The sequence below is a fragment of the Aquarana catesbeiana genome, linkage group LG13 (assembly GCF_042186555.1).
Source record: "Aquarana catesbeiana isolate 2022-GZ linkage group LG13, ASM4218655v1, whole genome shotgun sequence".
Classification (NCBI taxonomy): domain Eukaryota; kingdom Metazoa; phylum Chordata; class Amphibia; order Anura; family Ranidae; genus Aquarana; species Aquarana catesbeiana.
The window spans coordinates 63,042,733-63,068,320 of NC_133336.1; the positions used below are offsets into that span (position 1 = coordinate 63,042,733).

The 25,588-nt window shown below is 44.0% G+C and overlaps 1 protein-coding gene across 1 annotated transcript in view; it reads left to right on the forward strand.

The window, feature by feature from the left end:
• Nucleotides 1-507: 507 nt before the first annotated feature.
• The window catches only part of PRKCH (protein kinase C eta), a 168,640-nt gene continuing 143,559 nt past the window's right edge, over nucleotides 508-25,588 (forward strand). The window contains exons 1-3 of the mRNA XM_073609127.1: nucleotides 508-590; nucleotides 12,179-12,329; nucleotides 18,506-18,540. Of these exons, the coding sequence (XP_073465228.1) occupies nucleotides 12,184-12,329; nucleotides 18,506-18,540 (181 nt within the window). The 5' untranslated portion in view covers nucleotides 508-590; nucleotides 12,179-12,183. The remainder of the gene's footprint in view (nucleotides 591-12,178; nucleotides 12,330-18,505; nucleotides 18,541-25,588) is intronic.

Genomic DNA, 25,588 nt, shown 5'->3' on the forward strand with positions numbered 1-25,588 from the left:
AAAAACTGCCCAAAAAATGTGGTAAACGCTGTGTTTTGCATACGCGGTTGGTGTTTATTCTGGCCATTAGAATGCATTAACATGGGAACACGTCTAATGTTAACACGCACTCGTGGTTTATGTGCATTCAGGCTTTTTTTTTTTTTTTTTTTGCCCATACGCTCCTCTTCTGAACGAGATGGCACATAAGCTAACATACAAGTGCGTTTACAGGCTGAAAAAATAAATGCCAAATGCTTGTCAAAGAGATGAGTTTTCCAGTGTTCCTGAGGCCTTATGCTGGTGAAAAGCACAGGGTGCAGGTTGAAAAAAGTTTATAATGCATTTAAGTTGTCTCGATTAAAGGTATCACTAAAACTGCAAACTTTTTGAAGTTATTGTGTGTGTTCTAACCTATAGAAGAAGACTCCTGTAACCTGTGAAGGTGACACAGGGAAAGCTAATAAAGATGTTTGTATAAAATGTAAGCAGACAAGCAATTAGCAGTACAGTAGTGTATATCAACATTGTTTGTTTATTTTTGCAGATTGATTTGGAACCTGAAGGCAAAGTGTTTATTGCCATCACCCTCGTAGGGAGCTTCACAGAAGGTAAGAGACTTTTGAATCCTTGCTTGTCCAACACTATAGTGGTCACCTGTGTCTGATATCCTGGGAAGGGCCAAAGTTTTGGAGATTTGTCCCTGGAACTAAACAGGCCTCACAACCCCAGTTCCAAAAAAAGTTGCAACGTTGTGTAAAATCTACAGAATGCAATCACTTGCAAATCTCATAAACCCATATTTTATTCACAATAGAAAATAGAAAACATATCAGATGTTTAACCCTTCCTTGTTGTGACCCAGAAAGCGACGTCTATGACGTCACTTCCGGGTCAAGCTCCCGGTGTTCCCATCTAGCTTAGCCAGGAAAAGATGTTTTGCAATGCGGTCTGACACCTAAAAATCATCACATAGGGGACTTTTCGTCCCCTATGTAATGAAAAAAAAAAAAAGTTACACCCAAGCACATAAACCCCCCATCCCCAAAAAATTATTTTTGAGGCCCCCCACCCCCACATATAGGCACATATGAACGTAAACACGTTGCGTATTACCTCGCGCGCCAGAGGGAGAGCAATAATTCTAATGTAAGACCTCATCCGTAACACTAAACTGATTCCTATAGGGGGCTTTCGAAGCATCCCCTATAGAAATTATAGGGTACTGAAGTTTGTCACCATTTCACGGGTGCACACAAATTTTAAGGTTCGACATGTTGGGTATCTGTTTACTCGGCGCAACCTCGTCTTTTATATTTTACCAAAAATGTGGGTAGTGTATTGCGTTTGTTTGCCCTAAAATTCACTTTAGTGTGTTTTTTTTACTGAAATTTTGCATTCACTAGACCTTTGTGGTAATAACATGTGATATAAAAATTTGGAATTACCACTATTTTATTTTCTAGGGTGTCTGCTTTCAGAAAATATATAATGTTTGGGGGATTTGTGTAATCTTCAGGCCTAAAAAGATTTTTAAACATGTGCAAAAAACACAAAAACGCCTGTGGCAGCGAAATGGTTAAACTGAGAAAATGTACCATCTTATGTAAGAAAAAAAAAAAAAGATAATTTTGAACATTGTGGCAGCAACATGTCTCAAAAAAGTTTGGATAGAGCTATGTTTACCACGGTATAGCATCCCCTCTTATTTCAACAACACTCTATAAATGTCTGGGAACTGAGGAGACCAGTTGCTGGAGTTTTGGGAGAGGAATGTTGTCCCATTCTTGTCTAATATAGAATTCTAACTGCTCAACAGTCCTGAGTCACCTTTTGTAGTATTTTTTTGTTGCAAGATGTGCCAAATATTATCCATTGGTAAAAGGTCTGGACTGCAGGCAGGCCAGTTAAGCATCCAGACTCTATTACTACAAAGGCATGATGTTGTCATAGATGCAGTATGCAGTTTAGCATTGTCCTGCTGAAATATGCAAGGCCTTCATGGAAAAATACATCATCTGGATAGGAGCATATGCTGCACTAAAACCTGGATATATGTTTCAGCATTGATGGTGCCTGAACATCTTTGTTCAGGTTTTATAATGTATAGGCATCTACTTTCTGGGCTGAGATTCTGGTTAGGAGGTATACATAAATGTCTGGCACAGATCAGCCCTTACTTCAGACTCATGCCTTATGACTTGCAATGTTGATTGAGGGAAAGATTGAAAATGCTTCCTCTTGCCTGCAGCAGACTGATGACATCATCTTAGCCTAGGCAAAGTCACTTGGCTGGAGCCTATCTTTTTTTTATCATGAAAAAAAAAAAAAGAAAGATGTTATGAAAAAACTACACTGTTATTGTATATTGTGAGGGGAGCATATCAATGGGGACTTACTGAAAATTCATTAACATTGCGAGGTAGGTGCAGCTCTCAGTTGATCTAAGACTGTTGTTTTCACAGTTTTACTACTTATTCCAATCCTTTGTTTTATTTGAGCTTTATATGCTTGTTCTAACTAAACAAGGAAAAAAAAATAAGAAACCGGTGTTTTAATTTGCTTTTAATTTTCCCTAAAGCTAATGTTCCCATGAAAACTGTCACCAGGATAGGTAGGGAGGGGAAATCTTTCAAACAGACCATAGTCCACAATAAAAAGTAAAAAAAAAAGTTGTAAACCACCTCTGTTTAAAAACTAAATTATTTTTATTGGACTTTCAATTTAAGTCCAATCTTTTTGTAAGATACACATATAGAGTGTGCTTATGAAGATGATTTAACAAAAGTAATTTAATATTTATAAAAACGAGTGCAAAGCACCACATAATACCACGTAAATACTAGATCAGATGGCAGGGGTGGGGTGCGGTTGTCAGATAGATAGGTTATTGTCTTAAGTAGAATGAAGAACCATGCAGATTTCTCACTTGTAAACTATAATAGCTGCTATGATGATGTTTGACATTGTAAAACAATAAGTAAGGTCTTGTCTTTCTTGCTGCGGGTTATGTGCCCTGTGCAAAACTGGGAAAGCAGCACAAGCTGTGGTGTAGGGCTGTATAGCAACTGGGGAAGGGGGAAGAATTAATGCAGCTCCAAAAGGCATGGGAAAAACCAAATAAAACGGTCTGGTGTTGTTTTATAACAATTCTTATTAGCCATATTGACTGTTACATGTGCCATCATATTAGGCTGTCAGATACTTGTAAATGTCAATTCCAGATGGCTTGACCTTGAATATATTTTATCACCCATGGTAATGGCCAAAGCCACATATGTTCACAGGTCATTGAAATTGATTGCATGAGAGCTACATCCATGAGTGTATGCAGCTCACATACAATTGCTTCTTCCATCTCAGCTGGTGAGTATCTTTTGGCCTTATGAATAAGTGATGGCCCACACATGGACTAATTATCTGCAAAAATATTCTAGGTGTATAGACACCTGTTCGGTTTCCATTACATTATTTAATGGATCGAAATTTGAGTGTTTGGTTAAAGCGGAGTTCCACCCAAGAGGGGAAGCTCTGCTGGTTTGCCTCCTCCACCCCTCCGCTGCCACATTTGGAACCTTTCGGGCGGGGAGCGGGTACTTGGTTTTGATCGTCGCCAGGCTATTCACAAAGAGCAGCACGGTTCGTGCATGCGCAGTAGGGAGCTGGCTGCGAAGCCTCAAGGCTTCACTGCTGGTTTTCCGTAGCCTAGGTAACGGGAGCAGCACCCGAGAGCTGATTAAAAAATCTGCTCAGGTGAGGACAGCGCATGATTTGTAGACAGGTAAGTGTCCTAATAGTGTCCTAATAATTGTCTGAAGGAGCTTGGAGCTCCGCTTTAATTTTATTGTAATCTTTGAAAGTTAACAACTTTCAGACTGTTGGCTTGTATCATTTATTTATTGTATAAAATGTTAAACCTTCAGACATGGATGTTTCTCCCTGGGTGCTGCGTACTTTACCTGTGCAATCTGTGAATCATTCGCTTGATTTGTATTCAAGCAACTTATCTGCAATTTGCTCAGCTAAAGTCTGCACCAACCAGGGAGTATGCACGTCAAAAGAGATGTTGGAGATATGTTCTTTCCTATAGTCAGGGCTTTTTTTCTCAGAAAATAGGTGTAGGAACTCTACCACGACTTCTCAAAAAAACCCTCCCTACCCCACACAAACCCTCCAAACCGCATCAAATAGTGAGTGTGGTCAGATTTCACTAAGAGTGGAAGGGGCAATAAATACCAGGAGTGCATTATGTACAGAGTGCAGAGTGACCTTTGCATGAAACCCCCCTTCCACTGTCTCCATCTTTCCCTTCCTTCCTTAAAAGCTCCGCCATCTTCCACTTGTCTTACTTGTGTTGGTGTATTAAGCTGAAGCACCCAGCCGGCTATAGTACCTCCCCGCACACTGTAAGTGTCTCTGCCTCTCTCACTCGCAGGGGATCATTCATTTGGTATCTTCACCTGCATCTCCCTGGTCCCCATCATGCACTCAGTGGCAGTCATTTAGGAGATTAGATCTATGGGAGCCGTTGGGAGACAAGCTTTCACTTGTAAACACAGAAGCCGGAATTCTGTGTTTGCGAGCGATAGTGGTGATCAGGGAGCGGAGGGTCTGAGCCAGAGGTGGTGGAACTGAGTTCCACCAAGTTCCAGCTGAAAAAAAGCCCTGCCTATAGTGCTAAGGAACAAAATTATGGCACCACAAGCAAATAGGTGTGAGAGGAGGGCAACGACACTTAGGGATCAGGAGGATTGATTGACATTGTTCAAACAAAAAATGAAGGTGGGCTCAAGATGGCTGCTGCAGCTTTAAAGAGTTATGTTGTGGATATGCAAGGAAATTGAGAGGAGTCAATTTCAGCACAGGAGAGGATTTGCTAAAAGTGTGTAGAAAATAGTAAGGCTGCAGTTCAACTTTTAAGGCTGGGTTCACACTTCTCTGCATTCAATTCGCATGACAGGAGAGTGTGACCAGCTCTCAATGGAGCCATTTCACACAGCTTCGGGGCTGCAGCAGTCCGCATTTAAAAAGGGTTTTGTGTGCGTCTTTGGCTCTGAATCAGGTTTTGAATTTAGGCAGAAATTCATACCTGATTCGCACCTGAATCGTGAACAGGGACGCGCTGGGCCCCCTGCTGTGCCTCAGAACTTCACCCTAAATGGAGAGTTCCAATTTTTTAAATTCAAAAATGGAACTTCCACCTTAAGTGTTGGTGACCCCCTGACATGCCACATTTGGCATGTCAATTTTTTTTTGGGGGGGGGGAGCGGGTACCCTGTTTTTACAGGCACCCAGCTCCCACTTCCTCTCCTGGTGCCAGAAGGAAGATCACCTCTCCCCCTCCCTCCCTGCAATTTTCTGGGATACGTCACAGGTCCTAGAAGATTACCCAGGCCAATCACAGCGTACAGCGTGGCTCGTGCGTGCGCAGGGCACCCGGTTGTGAAGCCACAGCCGAGCACCCACAGTTAGAATGCTGGGGAGAGGAGCGAGGCTTCATGTGTGTCTGATTATTAAAATTCAACAGCTACACTCTTTTTCGCTGCTGACTTTTAAGTGGGTGGAACTCTGCTTTAACAACCCCCTCCCCCCCCTGCTGTACTAATGTGAGGTTTGGCAGGTACCCGCTCCAACTTCTGCTGAAATCGCCTAGGCAAATTCATCTGAAGTTTTCTTCTCTTCCCTCCATGCCCGGAAACTCTTTGAACGTGTCACAGGTCCCAAAAGACTGTGAGACTATTCGCAAAGCGCAGCGAGACTTGTGCATGTGCGATGGAAAGCCAGCTGTAAAGCCTCAAGGAGTCACAGCCGGCTTCCCACACTAAACATGCTGGTGCTAGGGACCAAAAGCCTGGCGAAGAACTGGCTCGGTTGAGGACAGCGCTGTATCCATGCACAGGAATGTGTCCTGAATGATATTAAAAGTCAGCAGCTACAGTATTTGTAGCTGCTGACTTTTTAAATATTTTTTTTTTCTAGAGATGGAAGAACCTCTTTAATGATTAAAAAAATATATTCTGTTGCAGGTATAAAGTGCAGATACCTAAAGGTGTGGATACCTGCAGTAGCTCCCTAAACCTTGCTGTCAGTGAATACACTTCCTATGGGCAAAGCTGTGACACTTCAGGTAGTGTCAGTGCTTGAAGCTAAGCTCTGGCCCCCACACATTTCTGTTGGACCACCACTCTGGTGGGCAGCTTCATTGGCCAACAAGAATGTGGATGAAACAGAGGGTAAGCTTTGGCAGCAATACATTATGAAAAATGTGGGAACACATAGGTGATAGCAGCAGCTTACTCTATCAAAATATTTGTTCAATTATCACTAGGTGGCAGCGCGCAGCTATTCTGATTACTAAGCTTTGGCAGCAGCTTCACATGGAGAGCATTCACATAGTACGCAGCCTTAGTCCTCATGCCACTGCCCTTTTTTCACCTATGACATGGCCTGTCTTCTCTAGAGGCCTGGTCACAGTCACAACCTTGGTAAACCCTGTTTGTAGGCCTCTCTGATTATTTTAACACAACATTCAAAAAAAAATTGAGTACTGTCCATTATACTTTTTTTATTTGCACTAACATCCACATTTTCAGGACAAGCTTTCGGGGTGCAGGGCGTACACCTCAAAAGCTTGTCCTGAAAATGTGAATATTAGTGCAAAAAAAAAAAAGGATCCACAGACAGTACTTTTTTTTCTTCTTTTTTTTTTTTGTTGGTGCAAGTGCACTAATACGGCTACAATCCGTACAATCCATAAGATGTCATGCTTTAAAATTGCACAGGCTCGTTGATTGGCGACAAACTACAATACTTAAAAATCTCCATAGGCAACATTTTTACAGGTTACCTGTTTTGAGTTCCAGAGGAGGTCTTGGGCTAGAATTATTGCTCTTGCTCTACCGCAGTGATACCTCACATGTATGGTTTGAACACTGTTTACATATGCGGGTGCGACTTGCTTCTGCATGCGAGTTCGGAGGAATGGGGTGATTTAAATGTATTATTTTCTTTTCTTTAATTATTTTACTTTTTATTTTTACACTGTTCCTTTTAGTTATTTTTTTTTATCACTTTTATTCCTATTACAAGGAATGTAAACATCCCTAGTAATAGAAATAAGAATGAAAGGTCCTCTTTATTGAGAGATCTGAGGTCGAAAAGACCCCTAATCTCTCATTTACCTTTTAAAAGCAAAAGAAAATGTAATTTTGACTTTAAGAAGGGAAAAAAAATCCCTTTAAGCCCGAGAGGCAGAAGTGACGTCAGACGTTGCTCCGGTCCCCCAAGGGCTGAGTGCAGGCACCTTGCCCTCACTCGACTTCCTGCTCAGGCATCAGAAGGATCGGATCGACCGTGAAGCTGCGGGAGGGGGCATCTCTCCCGCTGCCTATAAAAATGATCTCTTGGCAAGTACCCTGCTGGGACAACTTTTATATGAAAGCTGACCGCCTGACTGAAAAAAAGATACCGGGGTTATGGTAGCTACCTGCTGCCATAATACCGGCATTTAACGTTAAAATAATGACGTACATTTACAATTAGGCGGTCGGCAAGGCACCTGTATGACAAAAACAAGTACCAAATCCAGTTACTATGTGATGCAGCCTCATAAAGTAAACAAAAAACTTTCTTTACGCTCCCTGACTGAGCCAAAGCCACCTTCCTTTGGGTCTCACACGCTCCCCATCTCAGGCACTGCAGCTCACAGTGGGAGGAGTTCAATAATAGACGCAATGCTGCCAATCCAGAAAGCAGTGGGCAGGACTAGGTGTGGCCAGGCGCTAATTGACAAGCTACAGTTTTATGAATAAATAGTGACAGTTCCAATAGCGAAATGTTTTACATCCCACTGTACAGTATACAGTACAAGCAGGCACAGCCAACATGAGAGTGGCAACTCCGCTCTGAATTCAGGTGCAGTGTAGCATTGTTACCACACCTTCACAGGAAACTGCATTAGACTTCAGTGGCAGGATCAACTGAAATTTTGTGGGACTTTGAATGGGGACTAAGAGAAAACCGTAAGGGAAGATGCACTTAATCAAGTGCTGCAGCACATGTTTTTGGGGAATTCTGCTTCAATAATCGTACTGTGTTTATAAAATGCATGCAGCTGTGTAATAGGGAGGTATGATGTATTATGGTTCTATGCACTCTGTGTTCTTTATTATACAGCTCTCTATCCACTTCCTGTGCTAAGCACTGACCACAGGTTCACAACGCCGTGTGCAGTGCCGATATTCTAACAGAGACTGTTTTCCTGTGGGTCGTATTTCATACTGATATAGAAAGCCGCATAAAGCACATGCTATGATCAACCAACCACAACACATACACTACAGTTCACACACAGTCTGCAGACTGAAGAGGCGCCATTTTCTGGGTTGGATGAATATTTCTGGTTAATGTGCCTGAAAGTCGATGACATCAATGAGGTATAAGTGAAAAGGGTTCTGCATTGTGGCTAGCTGTGTGTTTGTAAATTCCTAACCTTCTTTTTTATAAAAGGCTTACAAAACAGCAAAGAGTTGCATTAAACCACGAGCCAAGTGCAAAACATGTACAGTATTTATTAAAAGAGGGGTTAGGGACTTTAAATGAAACCATGACCGGATGAGGTCATGTGTTTCCATCCCCATACTAATCTAAAAGAAAGGAGCAACAAGAGTGGGACTTTATGCGTGATTGCAAAGAAATAAAATTGGCGAACAATTAGGAAAATGTATTTGGTTCATAAAAAATAAAACATGCATATAATAATAATATCAATCACAAATAGAAATATTGGCATTAATAGCAACAATTATACATGATAATATGAATACAACAATTTTCCATAGTGCACCAATAGATGTTAATATATAGCCATATAATATAGGGTATTGCCTACAAAACAAGCCTCCAAAACCTCAAAAAATATTAATTAGCATAACACTGATGAAAGATGCGACATTGATAGCTCTACGTGTTTCGTGGCTGGAGTGCCACTTGTCAGGAGCAAGCGCGTGTTTTATCTAGGATAAAGAATGGTCTAGTAAATGCAGACATGAGGTGGGGTAATGAGAAGGGCCCCACACAAAGTACATGCTTACGCACTATGATTCGCGTGATGGTGGCTGAAGGCCGTGCACCGCCGGCCACTCGGAAGCACCAGCCCCCGGGAGCTGAGGTGGGTGGATCGGCGGGGGCAACCCACAAGGCGCAATCCAGGCCTGGCATGAACCCACGAGGCCTGAAGTGGGGAGTGAAAATAGAAAACTCAGAGTGTGACGATACCAGAGAAGTGAACAAGTGATAGGTGAGGGTGACAGAGAAGAAGGAAAAAAATAGAGTCGAGTCATGTTGAAAATAAAAAGGAATTTGGACTGAAATACCTGAAAGCAAGTGCTGGGGAGAGAAGACCAAGTGCCACAGTGAAAGTGGAATGAAGAGAGAGAAGACAAGTGAACCATGCGGACGTAAATAGTACATGATGTGAGAGGTGAACCAATGTGAAAAAAAGAAACAGTAACAGTCCCCAAACAAGCGTGGCATCCGATGGAATGGGAGCCTCGAGAGCCAGCACAGCCGAGGCTACGCCTATATAGGCGCCACCACGCAGACCGCCCACCAACGTCACACCGCACACACATTGGAGGGGCGAACGGCTCCGCCGAATGGGCACGGAGCGCCTGGCCAATCAACGACAACGTCCCATCCCTGTAGTGTGCGAGATGGACACCATCCGATTGAGCGTGTCAGCGTCCAAAGGGCGCGCACGTCCGATGGGGAGTGCGTGACGCTGACGCGCAGTGGTGGCGGATCTGCCCCCCCCCCCCAAGAGGGGAGGGACCGACAGGCGCATCACAACTCCCGGACAAGAGGAAATCCGAAACAGCCGGCGGTGTTGCCCAGCCAATTGAGCCACTACAAATACAGACGAACAATGAACATGACTGATACCAAAATGAAACACAAAAAATTGTCCAAGATAAGATAAGTAATAATGAAAAAATTGAGCAATTCAATGAGGGGAGGCAAATAGGAAAGTTAGTACATCATGACGGATGTAATAAAATTATAGGGCAGTAATAAAACAAGGCATGCACTTCCTTGAAAAAGTATCCATACCCCTTGAAATTTTCCACATTTTGTGATGTTACAACCAAAAACGTACATTTATTTTATGTGATGGACCAACACAGTGGCACATAATTGTGAAGCGGAAGGAAAATGATAAATGATTTTCATTTTTTTTTTACAAATAAACGTGAAAAGTGTGGCGTGCATTTGTATTCAGCCCCCCTCAGTCAATACTTTGTAGAACCGCCTTTCACTGCAATTACAGCTGAAAGTCTTTTGGGGATGTCTCTACCAGCTTTGCACATCTAGAGAGTGACATATTTGCCCATTCTTCTTTACAAAACAACTCAAGCTCTGTCAGATCAGATGGAGAGCATCTGTGAACAGCAATTTTCAAGTCTTGCCACAGATTCTCAGTTGGATTTAGGTCTGGACTTTTGGGACATTCTAAGATGAACCTCTGCCCCAGTCTCAAGTCTTTTGCAGATTCTAACAGGTTTTCTTCTAAGATTGCCCTGTATTTGGCTCCATCCATCTTCCCATCAACTCTGACCAGCTTCCCTGTCCCTGCTGAAGAAAAGCATCCCCACAACATGATGCTGCCACCACCATGTTTCACGGTGGGGATGTTGTGTTCAGTGTGATGTGCAGTGTTGGTTTTCAGACACACACAGTGTTTTGTTTTGTTTTTAGGCGAAAAAGTTAAATTTTGGTCTCATCTGACCAGAGCACCTTATTCTACATGTTTGCTGTGTCCACCACATGGCTTCTTGCAAACTGCAAACGGGACTTCTTATGGCTTTCTTTCAATAATGGCTTTATTCTTGTCACTCTTCCATAAAGGCCATATTTGTGGAATGCAGGACTAATAGTGGTCCTGTAGGCAGATTCTCCCACCTGAGCTGTGGAAGTCCGCTCGTGTGTACGCGGCATAATTGGTAACAGTGAATTAAAATCAATTTGTTTATACAGTATATAAAGAAATATAAACTTGTAATCACGATTACAAAATAGCTAAAATTGGTCTATTTATAAATAAAAAAAATTTCTCAGCCATTTGTCTGTTCAAATTGGGCAAAGACCAATGTTCTTTAGGCTATTTTCAATTATGAACAAATGATTTTCTTTTTTTTCTTTTATAGTCCCTAGAAGGAGCCGAGGAGCATAATAAAAATACACACATCCTTGTAATAAGAGATACGAGGAACAATTCTAGAGAACTCTAGAGGGAATTGGCAAATGTAACCATGATTACATGGTTGTACATTATGGTCATCTTTTAGCTATTGATCAAAATCTACTTCCCTGAGTGTGGCATACCAAATGGGTTGGTGACTATACATTGATTATTTCTAACAGAAGAGATCAATTGGGAAAGAAATAATTTATTGAAGTGTCTATGGGCAGCATAAGACAGATATGTGAGTGGTCTTCAACCCAAATTGTCATGCACTACACTGCAAGCTGTGATGAAAGAATAAGAAGTGACTGAGAGTAGTAATAAAAGTATGCTTGTATTAGATATAAATATTGAATATAAGGTATAAATATTAAAACACGTGTCAGGCTCTTAGTGCTGTCTATTTGTTTGTTTATTTAGTGTTATCACAGAGAGCGAAAAGAAAACCCAAATTTTGGGTTGTCACTAGAACAGGAACGGAGGGGAAAGTATCTAGTGGGGACACTAGTACTGGTAACAATCATAGATTCCCTTGCTTTGCAGGGATTTTCTCCCATTTCCTGTTTTGGCCAGAGAGCAAGAAGTGAAGGAAAATCACCCCAATGGGACAGAAATTGAAAAAAAAAAGTTTTTTGCAATTTCTCCCTCACGCTATCCAAAATGGAAAAAAAAATAGTTTCGACTTTAGTTCCACTTTAACCCTTTGCAGGATGGGGAAGTTGGATTTGGGGAAAGGGGTGGGAGCACAGCAGGGGTATTTTATGTGCAGATCCCAGATTTCAGCTTAGACACATTAGAACTTATGAGATTTAGTGATTGGTTTAGCTGTACTTGAAAAAATATATTTAATATAGCATTAGTCCTATAAATGTAAAATAGGTGCCTGTAGACAAGTATAATGTGACAAGTACAATGAATTGTGTCACCTGTAATTTTTAAATGTGACTCCTATTTTAGGAACAATGCGAGATGGGCGGCTGCTGAGACACTTTACGAGAAAACGCCAGAGAGCCATGAGGCGGAGGGTGCACCAGGTCAACGGACACAAGTTTATGGCAACCTATCTGCGACAGCCAACATACTGCTCCCACTGCAAAGATTTCATCTGGTGAGGCTCACCTATAAGGTTGCCTTTATGGTATAGTCAGTATATGCTGGGACAAACATGGTTTAGATAAAGGAGAAGCCTGTAATTTACATTTATTCTTTATTCATTCTAATATGTGTGCTGCCCAGCATGTGGGTGCAGAATTACTCATTAATATCAACGTGGTCCCTGTGTCTGGAGCAGCATCAGGGTTGTCAGTTTTGCGGCATGTTTACATTGGGGAGGGGGTTTGCCCTGAGCATTGACACTGACAAACTGCAAAGCTTGGCTGGGGTTCCAGTCTAGGCTTGCTTCCATGGCAGTCTGCAGTCGGACTTCCCTTTACCCTCTAGCATGGGTCCATCCTCAAAGGTTCTCCCATATCAGTGCACAGCAAACAAACTCTATGCTAAGGCTGGTGTCCAATAGAACCTATTCAGGCCTCCAGTGTCCATGCTCAGGGCAAACCTATTCCCCAATGTAAGCATGTTGCAAAACGAACAAACAACCCTGATGCAGCTCCAGACACAGGGACCACATTGATATCCATGTGTAATTCTGCATGTACTGTAAGGAAAGGGAAAAAAATTGCCTAGCTGGAAACTCAAACCCTTCAATATCCAAATGTTATTTTTAGTTTTGGATAGAGTAGGCCAAACTAGGTTGTCAGTGTGGTTTGTGCTCCTGTTAGGGAGATTACCTCTACTTTCTTCTACCTTGAAGTCATTTCAAACTCTTTGGCAATATATTTTGGTTTTATATAAAGGCATCTACACTATTACATGACTTCTGAAGATGAATACGACACACTTAGTTAAAATAAACCGTTTAAACATAATAATCATATTAAGGACATAATGAACTATGGATGAGTCAAGTGGAATTGTATAACAAATACTGGACCGACGTCTCCTATTCCTATTCATTTTTTTATATTACATTAGGTTACAAAAAGTAGGTCTTCTCAGCTTTGCAAGGATTGGCGGGGTCCAGTCTAGGTTTGCTTCCATGTCCAAGCCCAGGCAATTCAAGGCTGTAATAGTGGTAAATGCCTTACATGCAGAATTATGGCTTGATTTCAATGTGGTCCCTGTGTCTGGAGCAGCATCAGCAGCAGCTAGTTTTTCAGCATGCTTACATTGGGGAGGGGGTTTGCCCTGAACTTTAACACCGAAGGTCTGAATGGGTCCCATTGTACACCAGCCTTAGCAGTGAGCGTTTTTGCTGTATGCAGAAATGGGAGAACCTTTTTAGGGTGGACTAGAGGGGAAAGAGAAGTTTCACTGCAGACTGCTATGGAAGTGTCAGTAACCATGAATCTGACTGAGACAGAAGTACAGTTAAATCTCACTTGTTTAATAGTAATAAAAAGGTAAACGGAGTAAACGTAGTCAAAATATAGCCAGAGTTCAGGAAGCGGAAACAGATAGTCAGATAAGCCAAAACCTCAGGGAGCCAGAGATGAGCGTAGCAGAACAGCAAGCAGGATCTGGAGCCAGAAGAAATGTCAGCCAAGCAAGTCTTTAACAGGAACACAGGAGAGCGTCTCTATAGATGTGAGCAAGGCGAAGACAGAGATCATCTGGGCAGGACGGCATAAGTAGGCAGGACTGACGAGCAGGATATCATCAACAGGTGAGTCACTGTGGAGAGATAGGAGCTGGCAATTAGCCGACAGCTGAGCGGCCAGCTCAGAGAAGGAAGGGCTGAGCCCAACCCTGATAGGAAGCAATCCTAGACTGGAACCCTACCAAGCCTGGCAAAGCCCAGAAGACCTACTTTTTCTAACATCTTCTTTGAGTCATTAAGATTACATACAACACAAGCTTGCTAGTACTCAGAAACCTCTCCCTACCAATGCTGTGCTATCAGTTCTCTAATAGTATGGTTATAATGAGATAAACAGTGCTGAGTCATGTGCATACTCCTGTGATTTATATGTTTGGGATATTTTGTGTGGCTGATGTGAAATTGCATAAAAAGCCTGACATTGAAATAGGTGCCCTGGTGGACACTGCCATGTTGGAAAAAGGCCCAGTGGAATCACATGAAGAGCACCCTGCAGCTTTTGGTTGCTATATAATAACCCTGCCCTGTTCGCAAGATTGTTTTCACATAAATGTACTCTTATCACTAAATGAAAATATAGCTTAGAAAGCTATATTTCCAACTGCATTTTCACTTGGGGGACAGGTGCTTTCTATATTGGGGCTTGTATAAGAACCAGAAGGAAAAGGGCCTACAGTCGCACTCAATACTTCCTTTATTTCAATAGTTTTTGTTATGGTTGGAACTGGTTAAAACACCGGACTGAGGTTCTAACACTGCCCATGCTATTCAAAGAAAAAAAAATTACTTACAATATATTTTAATTTTGTCCCAGTAATAAACATCATTGAAATCTATATTACTTTATATCAACTTTCTGGTGAAAAAACAACTATATAAAACACAACACTGTATTTTTCCCCATAATCCTAGGCACATGCAAGATATTGATCAGAAATTGGTATAGAAAATGCTTATAAATCAGGAGTGCATGATGGTACATAATGATATTCAAAAATGGATAGGAATAGGAGACGTTGGTCCAGTATCTGTTTTCCAGCTCCACTTGACTCATCCATGCAGGGCCAATACAAGGGGTGGGCAGAAGGGACAGCTGCCCTGGGCACTGTGGTATAATGTGAGATGGGGGCACCACAATGTGGTTGGGGGGAGGCGGAATTTGGGGGGGGGAGGAAGGGATAAGAATTGTTCTAGGAGGGGAAATTTGGTGAGGTGTGCTAGGAGTGGTAAATTGAGGGGATTTGTGTTGGAAGAAGGGATGGGGGAAGAAGATTTGTGCTAGGAGGGGAAATTGGGGGGGGGGGGGGGGGGCGTTTGTGCTAGAAAAAGTAATATGGTGGGGGGGGAGGGGATTTGTGCTAGGAGGGGAATTTTTTCTGGGGGTGGGGTTTTGCTAGCAGGGGGGCAATTGGGGGTATTTCTGATAGGAGTGGAAATTTGGGGGGGATTTGTGCTAGGATGGGGGATTGGGGGGAATTTGTGCTGGAAGGGGGATTTGGAGTGGGGTGAGGGGATTTGTGCTCACAGGGGAAATTTGAGGGGTAGAGGATGTGTACTAAGAGGGGGGAAATATTTTTCGAGGGGGGAGTGGATTCGTGCGGGGGGCATATGGGGAATGAGAGGATTTGAGCTAAGGGGGTTGGAGGGGCAAGATTTGTGCTGGGAAGGGGATTTCAGCAAGGGGGGATTTATGCTTAGGGGGTAAGCATGCAGAATGGTGCTAGTTTTTTTTTTTTTTTTTGGGGGGGGGGGTATTTTTCTGATACACAATGCTCATACATCTTGGGGGGGGGGGTTCACCCTGGGCTCTAGATGACTCCCCCAGCACTGCACCCATGGTTCATTATGTCTTTAAAATTATTGTTCTGTTTAAACAGTTTATTTTACATAAGTGTATCGTATTCATCTTCAGAAATCAAGGCTGTAATAGTGTAAATGCTTTTATACAAAACCGTATATTATATATTCCCAAAGAGTTTGAAATGGCCTCAAAGACCTCATCAAAGTTCATCTTGGTTATGAGTAGAGAGCAGGAAGTAGAAGTAATCTCCCTAACATGTGCACAAACCACAGTGACAACCTAGTTTTGTCTTACTCTAACCAGAATTAAAAATACATTTTGGATATCAAAGGGTTTGAGTTTCCAGCTAGTCAATTTTCTTGTACAAATTTCAATTAAAATTTACCAAAAACATGTAATATGAGGTCAAACCTAAACACTTTAAATTTGAGTGCGAGCAGGCCGGCCCGTGCACTACATGGTTTTGGTAAATCTAAAGGAAATCGAATAAGAAAATTGTATAATGTATGGTCAGCCTAACTCTGTGTATATATTATATTTTCCCTTGAAGAAACAACTGTAGGGTCAAGTCTTGCTTTGAATAGTTCCCGTCAACAGATCTCCTACAGCAGGGGTCGGCAACCTACGGCTCGCCATCGCTAAATGTCCGGCCCGTCAGTGCATGTGATAAATTCACGTGCCCCGACCCGCGGACATTTTAACCTCGGCTGGCTTTCTTGGGATAACAACCGATGCGGCCAAGAAGCTGCTCAAGTATTTTCCCAAGCAGTGGGGGGAGACGTCCCCCAATCCCCCCCGCAGTCTTCTGTGGCTCACCAGGCTCTCCTGTCCCATCGGGAGGCTGAAGCGACCAGTCAGCACGAGGGGGTTGGAGGGGCAAAGATTCATGCATGACCTGAATGTAGCTGGAATCATCACCTACTGAGATTTTTAAGTACCGTAGCTTGTCGCTATTCTACGAGTGTGTGCAATTTTAAAGCATGGCATGGGGGGCTGTGTAATGTAAAGGGGCCCAGAAGTACGGGGCTGTGGTAATGTAAAGGGGCCCAGAAGTACGGGGCTGTGGTAATGTAAAGGGGCTCAGAAGTACGGGGCTGTGGTAATGTAAAGGGGCCCAGAAGTACGGGGCTGTGGTAAAGTAAAGGGGTCCAGAATTGCGGGGGCTGTGTAATGTAAAGGGGTCCAGAACTGCAGGGCTGTGTAATGTAAAGGAGTCCAGAAGTGCGGAGGCTGTGTAATGTAAAGGGGTCCAGAAGTGCGCGGGCTGTGTAATGTAAAGGGGTCCAGAAGTGCGGGGGCTGTGTAATGTAAAGGGGTCCAGAAGTGCGGGGGCTGTGTAATGTAAAGGGGTCCAGAAGTGCGGGGGCTGTGTAATGTAAAGGGGCCCAGAAGTGCGGGGCTGTGTAATGTAAAGGGGTCCAGATTATTATCTTCATTTATTAGCAGGTGAATGAGGTCCTCCACATACATTTAATCTTGCCCTTAAGTGGAAAAAGGTTGCTGACCCCTGTCCTACACCCACTCTGTTGTTTACAAAATGGCTGGTCAGGGAGATGTGGAAAAATTGTTGGTTGTTTTGTGAGCCTGGCTTTTGTGTATATGTGCACATGTATGTATAGGTGTCTTTTGTTTTTCTTTTACTTTTAAGTGTTTTTTTTTTTTTTTTGTTTTTTTTTCCAGTCAAAAAACTTTATTGAAGCAATAATCAAATGCAATGCACATTTCATTTTTTTTTTTTAAATCAAGGTTTAAACAGGAATTTTCAACAGAAAGAACTATATGTATAGAAAGCTAAGGCTCTGCTTACCTCCCTATTGGTTGAGGTGTTATTGTTATTCTTAGACCAGTGCTTCATCTCCTGTATTTTTAATCTTCTCTCTTAAAAAAAAAAAGAAAAAAGCCTCTTTCCACCAGACTTTTTTGGTGCAGGGGACACTATATTTTTCCACCACAGTTTCCAATAGAAGGGACACCATCTCTTTGTAAATGCAGACTTTGGTGTCACCATACAGAAGTGCCTACCTTAGAGTCTGCTCCAGACCCTGCCCCAAAAACCTTTGGTCTTTCAGGGGATGTGAAGCAAAACAACGTCCTCTTTGGTATGCAGAAATGAGAACGTCCATCGGCCGCAATAACTAATAGGGTTTTAAAAATAGCACAAGTACCCACAGAGCTTAAAATCTAGTTGCCCCAAAGCAGAGCTGAATCGTCCACAATGCAATAAAGGGACCAGCTTCAGCCATCACCCTCATTAAATAAACCAGGAGGATAGCGAAAAAGTGTTACTAAACCTAAATCTGGTCTGTCACAGTACACAGAACAGGGAAGTGCAATTATTTTAGTAAATATAAACTGCTAAATACCTTTTCTCATTAGCAGTATATAGCAGTCTTGTGACTTCTACCAGTGTCCAGCCGAGCACTGATTAAAGCTTGTAGGAGGAGATGTCATTCTCCTCTGACTGTCCTATGAGGCTGCAGGGACCCCTGACCCTCTGTCTGGACAGTGCTGATTGGCCCTTTGCTGATCACATGCACCCTCCCAAAAACAAAAAAAACACTGTCTAGCATTACACACCAAACTGAGAATGTGCAGAGTGTCCCAAGGCTCTGTACTATCAGAATATGGATTGGGGTCAGTGGAAGAAGTGAAGGATCAGAGAAGACAGGCTCAAACTTTTTTTTTTTATGAGTGGAGACTTGCCTGTATATAATGGGAAAAAAAATAATCTGAAAAGTATTTTCTGGTATTGTTATAACTGTTCTAATGCAGCTGTGAGATCTTGATGACAGAAATGTGATAACTGTAATTTTTTTGTTCATTACAGGGGAGTGTTTGGCAAGCAGGGGTATCAGTGTCAAGGTAAGGTAACCAGATCCAGTATCATTTATCTGATGGGATTGAGTTGTAGGCAAGATATAGACACTAAATGACTAATGGCTTTCTACATAACTTGGAAATGCTTGCATGCAAACCAAATGCATATCACTTTTACTTGGAAATTACAATTTTTTTTCAATCCCATGATGCTACCAGTGGCGTTCAAGTCAATCTAGGACTTTTGAGTTTATATAATAAAAGAACAAATTTCAAGGAGTGGAAACTGCATGTATTTTTCTACATACTCCCCTGCTACATTTATACATTTATCCCAGCGTTTAACATATGCCTGGAAAGCTTCAGCATAGAAAGATGTGTCCGTACGCCTGAACCACCCTAGGACAGCCTGCTTCACTTCATCCATAGCTCCCAACTGTCCCTGACTTTGAGGGACTGTCCCTGATTTGGAGCAATGTCCCTCTTTCCCCCTCATTTGTCCCTCATTTTGGTCTGATCCATATAGTTGTATAAAAAAATGCACTTTTTATCTTTCAAAAAGTGTTTCAGAGTGCTAAACCTTTCATCCAATTTCTAAATTGCTGCAGTTGTAAATTTCAAAAGCCAATATAAAGGAATAGTAGTGGTAAAAAAAAAGCCCTTGTGGATTTAATTAACATTTTTTTGTTAATTCTCCTTTAAGGGGGTGTGGCAGGGGGCGTGTCCTATGCCTACATACATTTGCTAGTAGGTGTCCCTCATTCCCATCTCAAAATGTTGGGAGGTATGCTTCATCCTCAGTGCTAAAATGCTGACCGCCTGTGGGCTGGGAACCTCCATGGCCGGGATTGTCACTGACAGACTTACAGCCATTTATGAAATGTTTACATTCATATGTCTTACTGTGGCTGGGCGTCTCATCACCGTACTGTGAAGTAATTAGAAAAAGTCCTGGACAGCCGTACTCAAAATAATACGTTGCCTTTATTGAATAAAGATCATCAAAGATACATGCCACAGCAGAAAAATGCAGGAAAGCTGACGCGTTTCACACTGTAGTCAGTGCTTAATCATATGATTAAGCACTGACTACAGTGTGAAACGCGTCAGTTTTCCTGCATTTTTCTGCTGTGGCATGTATCTTTGATGATCTTTATTCAATAAAGACAACATATTATTTTGAGCGCGGCTGTCCAGGACTTTTTCTAATTACTTCATTGTACAAGCATTGCCAGCACCTGTTGCTTCCAGCATGGAGGAGATGTTCGTTCCTAATTGGCCTTCCTGGAAGCGGTGATATCTCTCTTTCTCATCACTGTACTGTGCTTGAAGTCTTCTGTAGATATCCGCGGGTATTAATTCTTCGTTCACAAGCAATTTCATCACCACATGCTGTTCCATGCACACAGTAACACTGTAGTCTGCCATCTTGATTAACCGTCTCTGGACTGGCCCACGGCATGTGCAACTCCTCTTAATGGGTCCAAATGCAATATTCGCCACGCACACATTTTAAGAAAATGGCTGTACAGTAATGCTGGGTGCAGTAATGACCATAGGGTTTAAACCATGGACAATCAAAGTGAAGAAATGTCATCAGCACACCATCTGGAAAGGGTCCAAAGCTCTATGCACATGGTCACATGGTAAACATACAGCAATGTTTCAGAGCCACACAGGGCCCCTTCATCGGGCAAGTCACTTGCCTGATGAAGGGGCTCTGCGTGGCTCCCGAAACATTATAGTATGTTTACAATGTGATTACCAAAATAAAGCTTTGGACCCTTTTGAGGAATCCTTGGTGTGCTGATGACATTTCTTCACTTTGCCTATCAGTAATAGGGCACACTTGCCACTTACTGCTGCGTGCAATTCCGCCACGCTGGCATCCCTTTTTATACCTGTAAAATTGAAAGTCTGGGTTTGACTTGAAGCCCCCTCGTATGTGTGAATGAGGCAACATCAGGTAGAGATATGGTTCTCATCAATATCTAACACCTCTCCGTTTGTTAAGGCATCCACTCTTAAATACACATACTGGCCTCAGAGCTGTATTTGCCATCATTTGAGCTTCAGATAATGTAATTCTGACTTGCAGTTGTACACAGTATATTTGTGCAATACAAGCCAATGCTTTGTCTTTTTAAAAAAGCTGCTATTGAAAAATACGGGATGATCCACCTGAAATCCACTGAGTTTCTAACTTTCTGTTTTAGCTGATAACTGCTGCATTGAAACCAGTGTTGTCAGTAGGGATGAGCTTCGTGTTCGAGTCGAACCCATGTTCGACTCGAACATCGGCTGTTCGATCGTTCGCCGAATTGCGAACGATATGGGCCGTTCGCGCCAAATTCGTGTGGCGCGTCACGGCCCATGATTCACTGCGGCATTGCAGTGCATTGCTTGCTGATGGTTGGCCAAGCATGCACTATGACCCGCATGCTTGGCCAATCACAGCGCCGCCTTAACAGAGAGCCATAATTGGCCAAAGCCAAGGAGGCTTTGGCCAATTATGGCTCAGGGGATTTAGTACACGCCCCACACTATATAAGGCCGCCTGCACGGCGGCCCTGTGCAGTGTGTTCCGGTGTGCTTAGAGAGAGAGAGAGACAGTGTCATTTCATTTGAGTTAGCTAGATTAGGCAGGACAGTCAGTCAGTTAGCTGCACTTAAAGTGTATTATATATGCATCCCAGGTGTTGCATATATATATATATATATATATATATATATATATATATATACACTGTATTCAGTTTAGCTAGATCCGTTCCTGTTATCTTCTAGACTATTTACATTTAGTGCAGTGCGTCCTGCTCACAGTGTTCAGCTAGATCCGTTCCTGTTATCTTCTTACTGACAGGCAGGCTTGTCTTGTTACAGTATTTTAAAGAAAATTACTGGTGTTCTTTTGATCCTATTAGTACCACAGTCAGGCAGCTAGACTATTTACAGTTAGTGCAGTGCGTCCTGCCCACAGTGTTCTGCTAAACCTACAAGTAAGTGGGGTGCGTCCTGCTCACAGTGTTCAGCTAAACCTACAAGTTAGTGGGGTGCGTCCACCTCACAGTGTTCAGCTAAACCTACAAGCTAGTGGGGTGCGTCCTGCTCACAGTGTTCAGCTAGATCCGTTTCTGTTATCTTCTTACTAACAGGCAGGCTTGTCTTGTTACAGTAAATACAGCTACCTGAAGAAAATTGCTGGTGTTCTTTTGATCCTATTAGTACCACAGTCAGGCAGCTAGACTATTTACAGTTAGTGCAGTGCGTCCTGCTCACAGTGTTCTGCTAAACCTACAAGTTAGTGGGGTGCGTCCTGCTCACAGTGTTCAGCTAAACCTACAAGTTAGTGGGGTGCGTCCACCTCACAGTGTTCAGCTAAACCTACAAGCTAGTGGGGTGCGTCCTGCTCACAGTGTTCAGCTAGATCCGTTTCTGTTATCTTCTTACTGACAGGCAGGCTTGTCTTGTTACAGTAAATACAGCTACCTGAAGAAAATTGCTGGTGTTCTTTTGATCCTATTAGTACCACAGTCAGGCAGCTAGACTATTTACAGTTAGTGCAGTGCGTCCTGCTCACAGTGTTCTGCTAAACCTACAAGTTAGTGGGGTGCGTCCTGCTCACAGTGTTCAGCTAAACCTACAAGTTAGTGGGGTGTGTCCACCTCACAGTGTTCAGCTAAACCTACAAGCTAGTGGGGTGCGTCCTGCTCACAGTGTTCAGCTAGATCCGTTTCTGTTATCTTCTTACTGACAGGCAGGCTTGTCTTGTTACAGTAAATACAGCTACCTGAAGAAAATTGCTGGTGTTCTTTTGATCCTATTAGTACCACAGTCAGGCAGCTAGACTATTTACAGTTAGTGCAGTGCGTCCTGCTCACAGTGTTCTGCTAAACCTACAAGTTAGTGGGGTGCGTCCTACTCACAGTGTTCAGCTAAACCTACAAGTTAGTGGGGTGCGTCCACCTCACAGTGTTCAGCTAAACCTACAAGCTAGTGGGGTGCGTCCTGCTCACAGTGTTCAGCTAGATCTGTTCTTGTTATCTTCTTACTGACAGGCAGGCTTGTCTTGTTACAGTAAATACAGCTACCTGAAGAAAATTGCTGGTGTTCTTTTGATCCTATTAGTACCACAGTCAGGCAGCTAGACTATTTACAGTTAGTGCAGTTCGTCCTGCTCACAGTGTTCTGCTAAACCTACAAGTTAGTGGGGTGCGTCCTGCTCACAGTGTTCAGCTAAACCTACAAGTTAGTGGGGTGCGTCCACCTCACAGTGTTCAGCTAAACCTACAAGCTAGTGGGGTGCGTCCTGCTCACAGTGTTCAGCTAGATCCGTTCCTGTTATCTTCTTACTGACAGGCAGGCTTGTCTTGTTACAGTATTTTAAAGAAAATTGCTGGTGTTCTTTTGATCCTATTAGTACCACAGTCAGGCAGCTAGACTATTTACAGTTAGTGCAGTGCGTCCTGCTCACAGTGTTCTGCTAAACCTACAAGTTAGTGGGGTGCGCCCTGCTCACAGTGTTCAGCTAAACCTACAAGTTAGTGGGGTGCGTCCACCTCACAGTGTTCAGCTAAAGCTACCTGTAGAAGGTTGGTGGTGTTCTCATACTACAGGCAGTTGATTTTGCTAGCTGCAGTATCAGTACATATATATATCCCAGCTTAGTGCAGCTACAGGCCATTAGTATGTCTGGAAGGCCAAGAAGGAGAGGCAGACAGTCACAAGCCAATAAGAGAGGGCAAGCAGGCTCTGTGTCTAGTGCTGGTCGTGGAGACGGTGCATCCTCATCAGCACGTGGCCATGGGACACGCTTGGCCTTTTTTTCGGCAGCTGGCCATGTTGAGCCGCAACATGCGGAAGACTTGGTCGAGTGGATGACCAAGCCGTCCTCATCCTCCTCATCCTCTCTCACCCATGCCCAGGGTACTTTGTCTGGCAAAGCAGCAGCCTCTTCCCTTGGCTCAATGTCATCAGTGACTCCTTCCCTAGCCCCACCATGTCCTCCTGAGGAGTCCCTCGAACTGTTTGACCACAGTGTTGGGTACATGCTCCAGGAGGATGCCCAGCGTTTGGAAGGCTCTGATGATGATACTGAGCTCGATGAAGGCAGTAACACGAGCACGGACAGAGGGGGTGCCCAAGAAGGACAGCAATCTGGCAGTCATGCTCCCCCTGCTGCAGCATACTGCCAGGTTTGCTCCAGTGATGAGGAGGGAGGGGATGATGAGGTCACTGACTCAACGTGGGTGCCTGATAGGAGAGAGGAGGAGGAGGAGGAGGAGGAGGAGGAGGCGGCGGCACATCACCAACGAGGCAGGATGCCCTCCAGGGGCCAGCCTAAGGGCAGCACATTGACTGCATCACACCCCAAAGCTCCACATGTGCAGGGCGCTGCAGTCTCTGCGCGTTATTCAAAAAGTTCTTTGGTGTGGGCCTTTTTTGAGACGAGTGCATCAGATCGTACCGCTGCTATTTGCAACATATGTCTCAAGCGTATCTCGTGTGGCCAAAACATCTCCCGCTTGGGTACCACATGCTTGACCAGACATATGTTGACCTGCCATGCAGTTCGTTGGCAAGCGTATCTAAAAGACCCACACCAAAGAACAAAGAGGACCTCTGCTTGCTCCTCATCAGCTGAGATTTCCAACCCCACTAGACCTTCAGTCCTCTCTGAGACCTGCACTGAGAGGAATGAAGGTGTAGAATTAGGTGTGTCACAGCCACGTACTTGTGGGCAATCTGATTTTGGTACACCGACGTCAGATTGTACCAGGCAAATTTCCCTGCCCCAGCTGCTGCACCGCCGAAAGAAGTTTGCTCCCAGCCATCCACATGCCCAACGGTTGAATGCTAGCTTGGCAAAATTGCTAGCACTTCAACTGCTGCCTTTTCAGTTGGTAGACTCTGCCCCCTTCCGTGAGTTTGTGGAATGTGCGGTTCCTCAGTGGCAGGTACCCAAACGCCACTTTTTCTCACGGAAGGCAATTCCGGCTCTCTACCAGCATGTGGAAGGCAATGTCCATGCCTCGCTGGACAGGGCGGTCAGCGGTAAGGTGCATATTACCGCTGACTCATGGTCCAGCAGGCATGGACAGGGACGTTGCCTAAGTTTCACGGCGCATTGGGTGACTCTGCTGGCAGCTGGGAAGGATGCAGGACAAGGTGCAGTAGTGTTGGAGGTTGTTCCGCCACCACGCCTCCAAAATGCTAATGATTGTGACACACCTCTCTCCTCCACCCCCTCCTCTTCTTCTTCCTCCATGGCCTCTTCCTCGGAACCAGCGGTGCTCCGTAGTCGTTCAAGGGGCTACGCAAGTACGCAGGCCAAAAGATGCCATGCGGTGCTTGAGCTGGTGTGCTTGGGGGACAGGAGCCACACTGGGGCAGAGGTTCTGTCAGCTCTGCAGGGGCAGGTTCAGAGGTGGTTGACGCCACGCCAACTTAAGGCAGGAATGGTGGTTTGCGACAATGGCACCAACCTCCTCTCTGCCCTCCGACAGGGACAAATGACCCATGTGCCCTGTTTGGCTCACGTCCTTAACTTGGTGGTGCAGCGGTTCTTGGGCAGGTACCCGGGCTTACAGGATGTCCTGAGGCAGGCCAGGAAAGTCTGTGTGCATTTCCGCCGGTCATATAATGCCAGTGCTCGGCTGACGGACCTCCAAAAGGAGTTTAACCTGCCCAAGAACCGCCTAATCTGTGACATGCCCACCAGGTGGAACTCAACGTTGGCCATGCTGCAGCGGCTGCACACGCAGCAGAGGGCCATCAATGAGTACCTGTGCGACTATGGCACCAGGACAGGGTCAGGGGAGCTTGTTTTTTTTTCCCCACGCCAGTGGGCCATGATCAGGGATGCATGCACTGTCCTGTCACCATTTGAGGAGGCCACGAGGATGGTGAGCAGTGACAGTGCATGCATCAGTGACACTGTCCCCCTTGTCCACCTGTTGGAGCACACGCTGCGTGGAATAATGGACAGGGCACTTGAGGCAGAACAGAGGCAGGAAGAGGAGGACTTCCTTAGCTCTCAAGGCCCCCTTTATCCAGACAGTGTTCCTGCGTGCCCGCCGATCACACAGGAAGA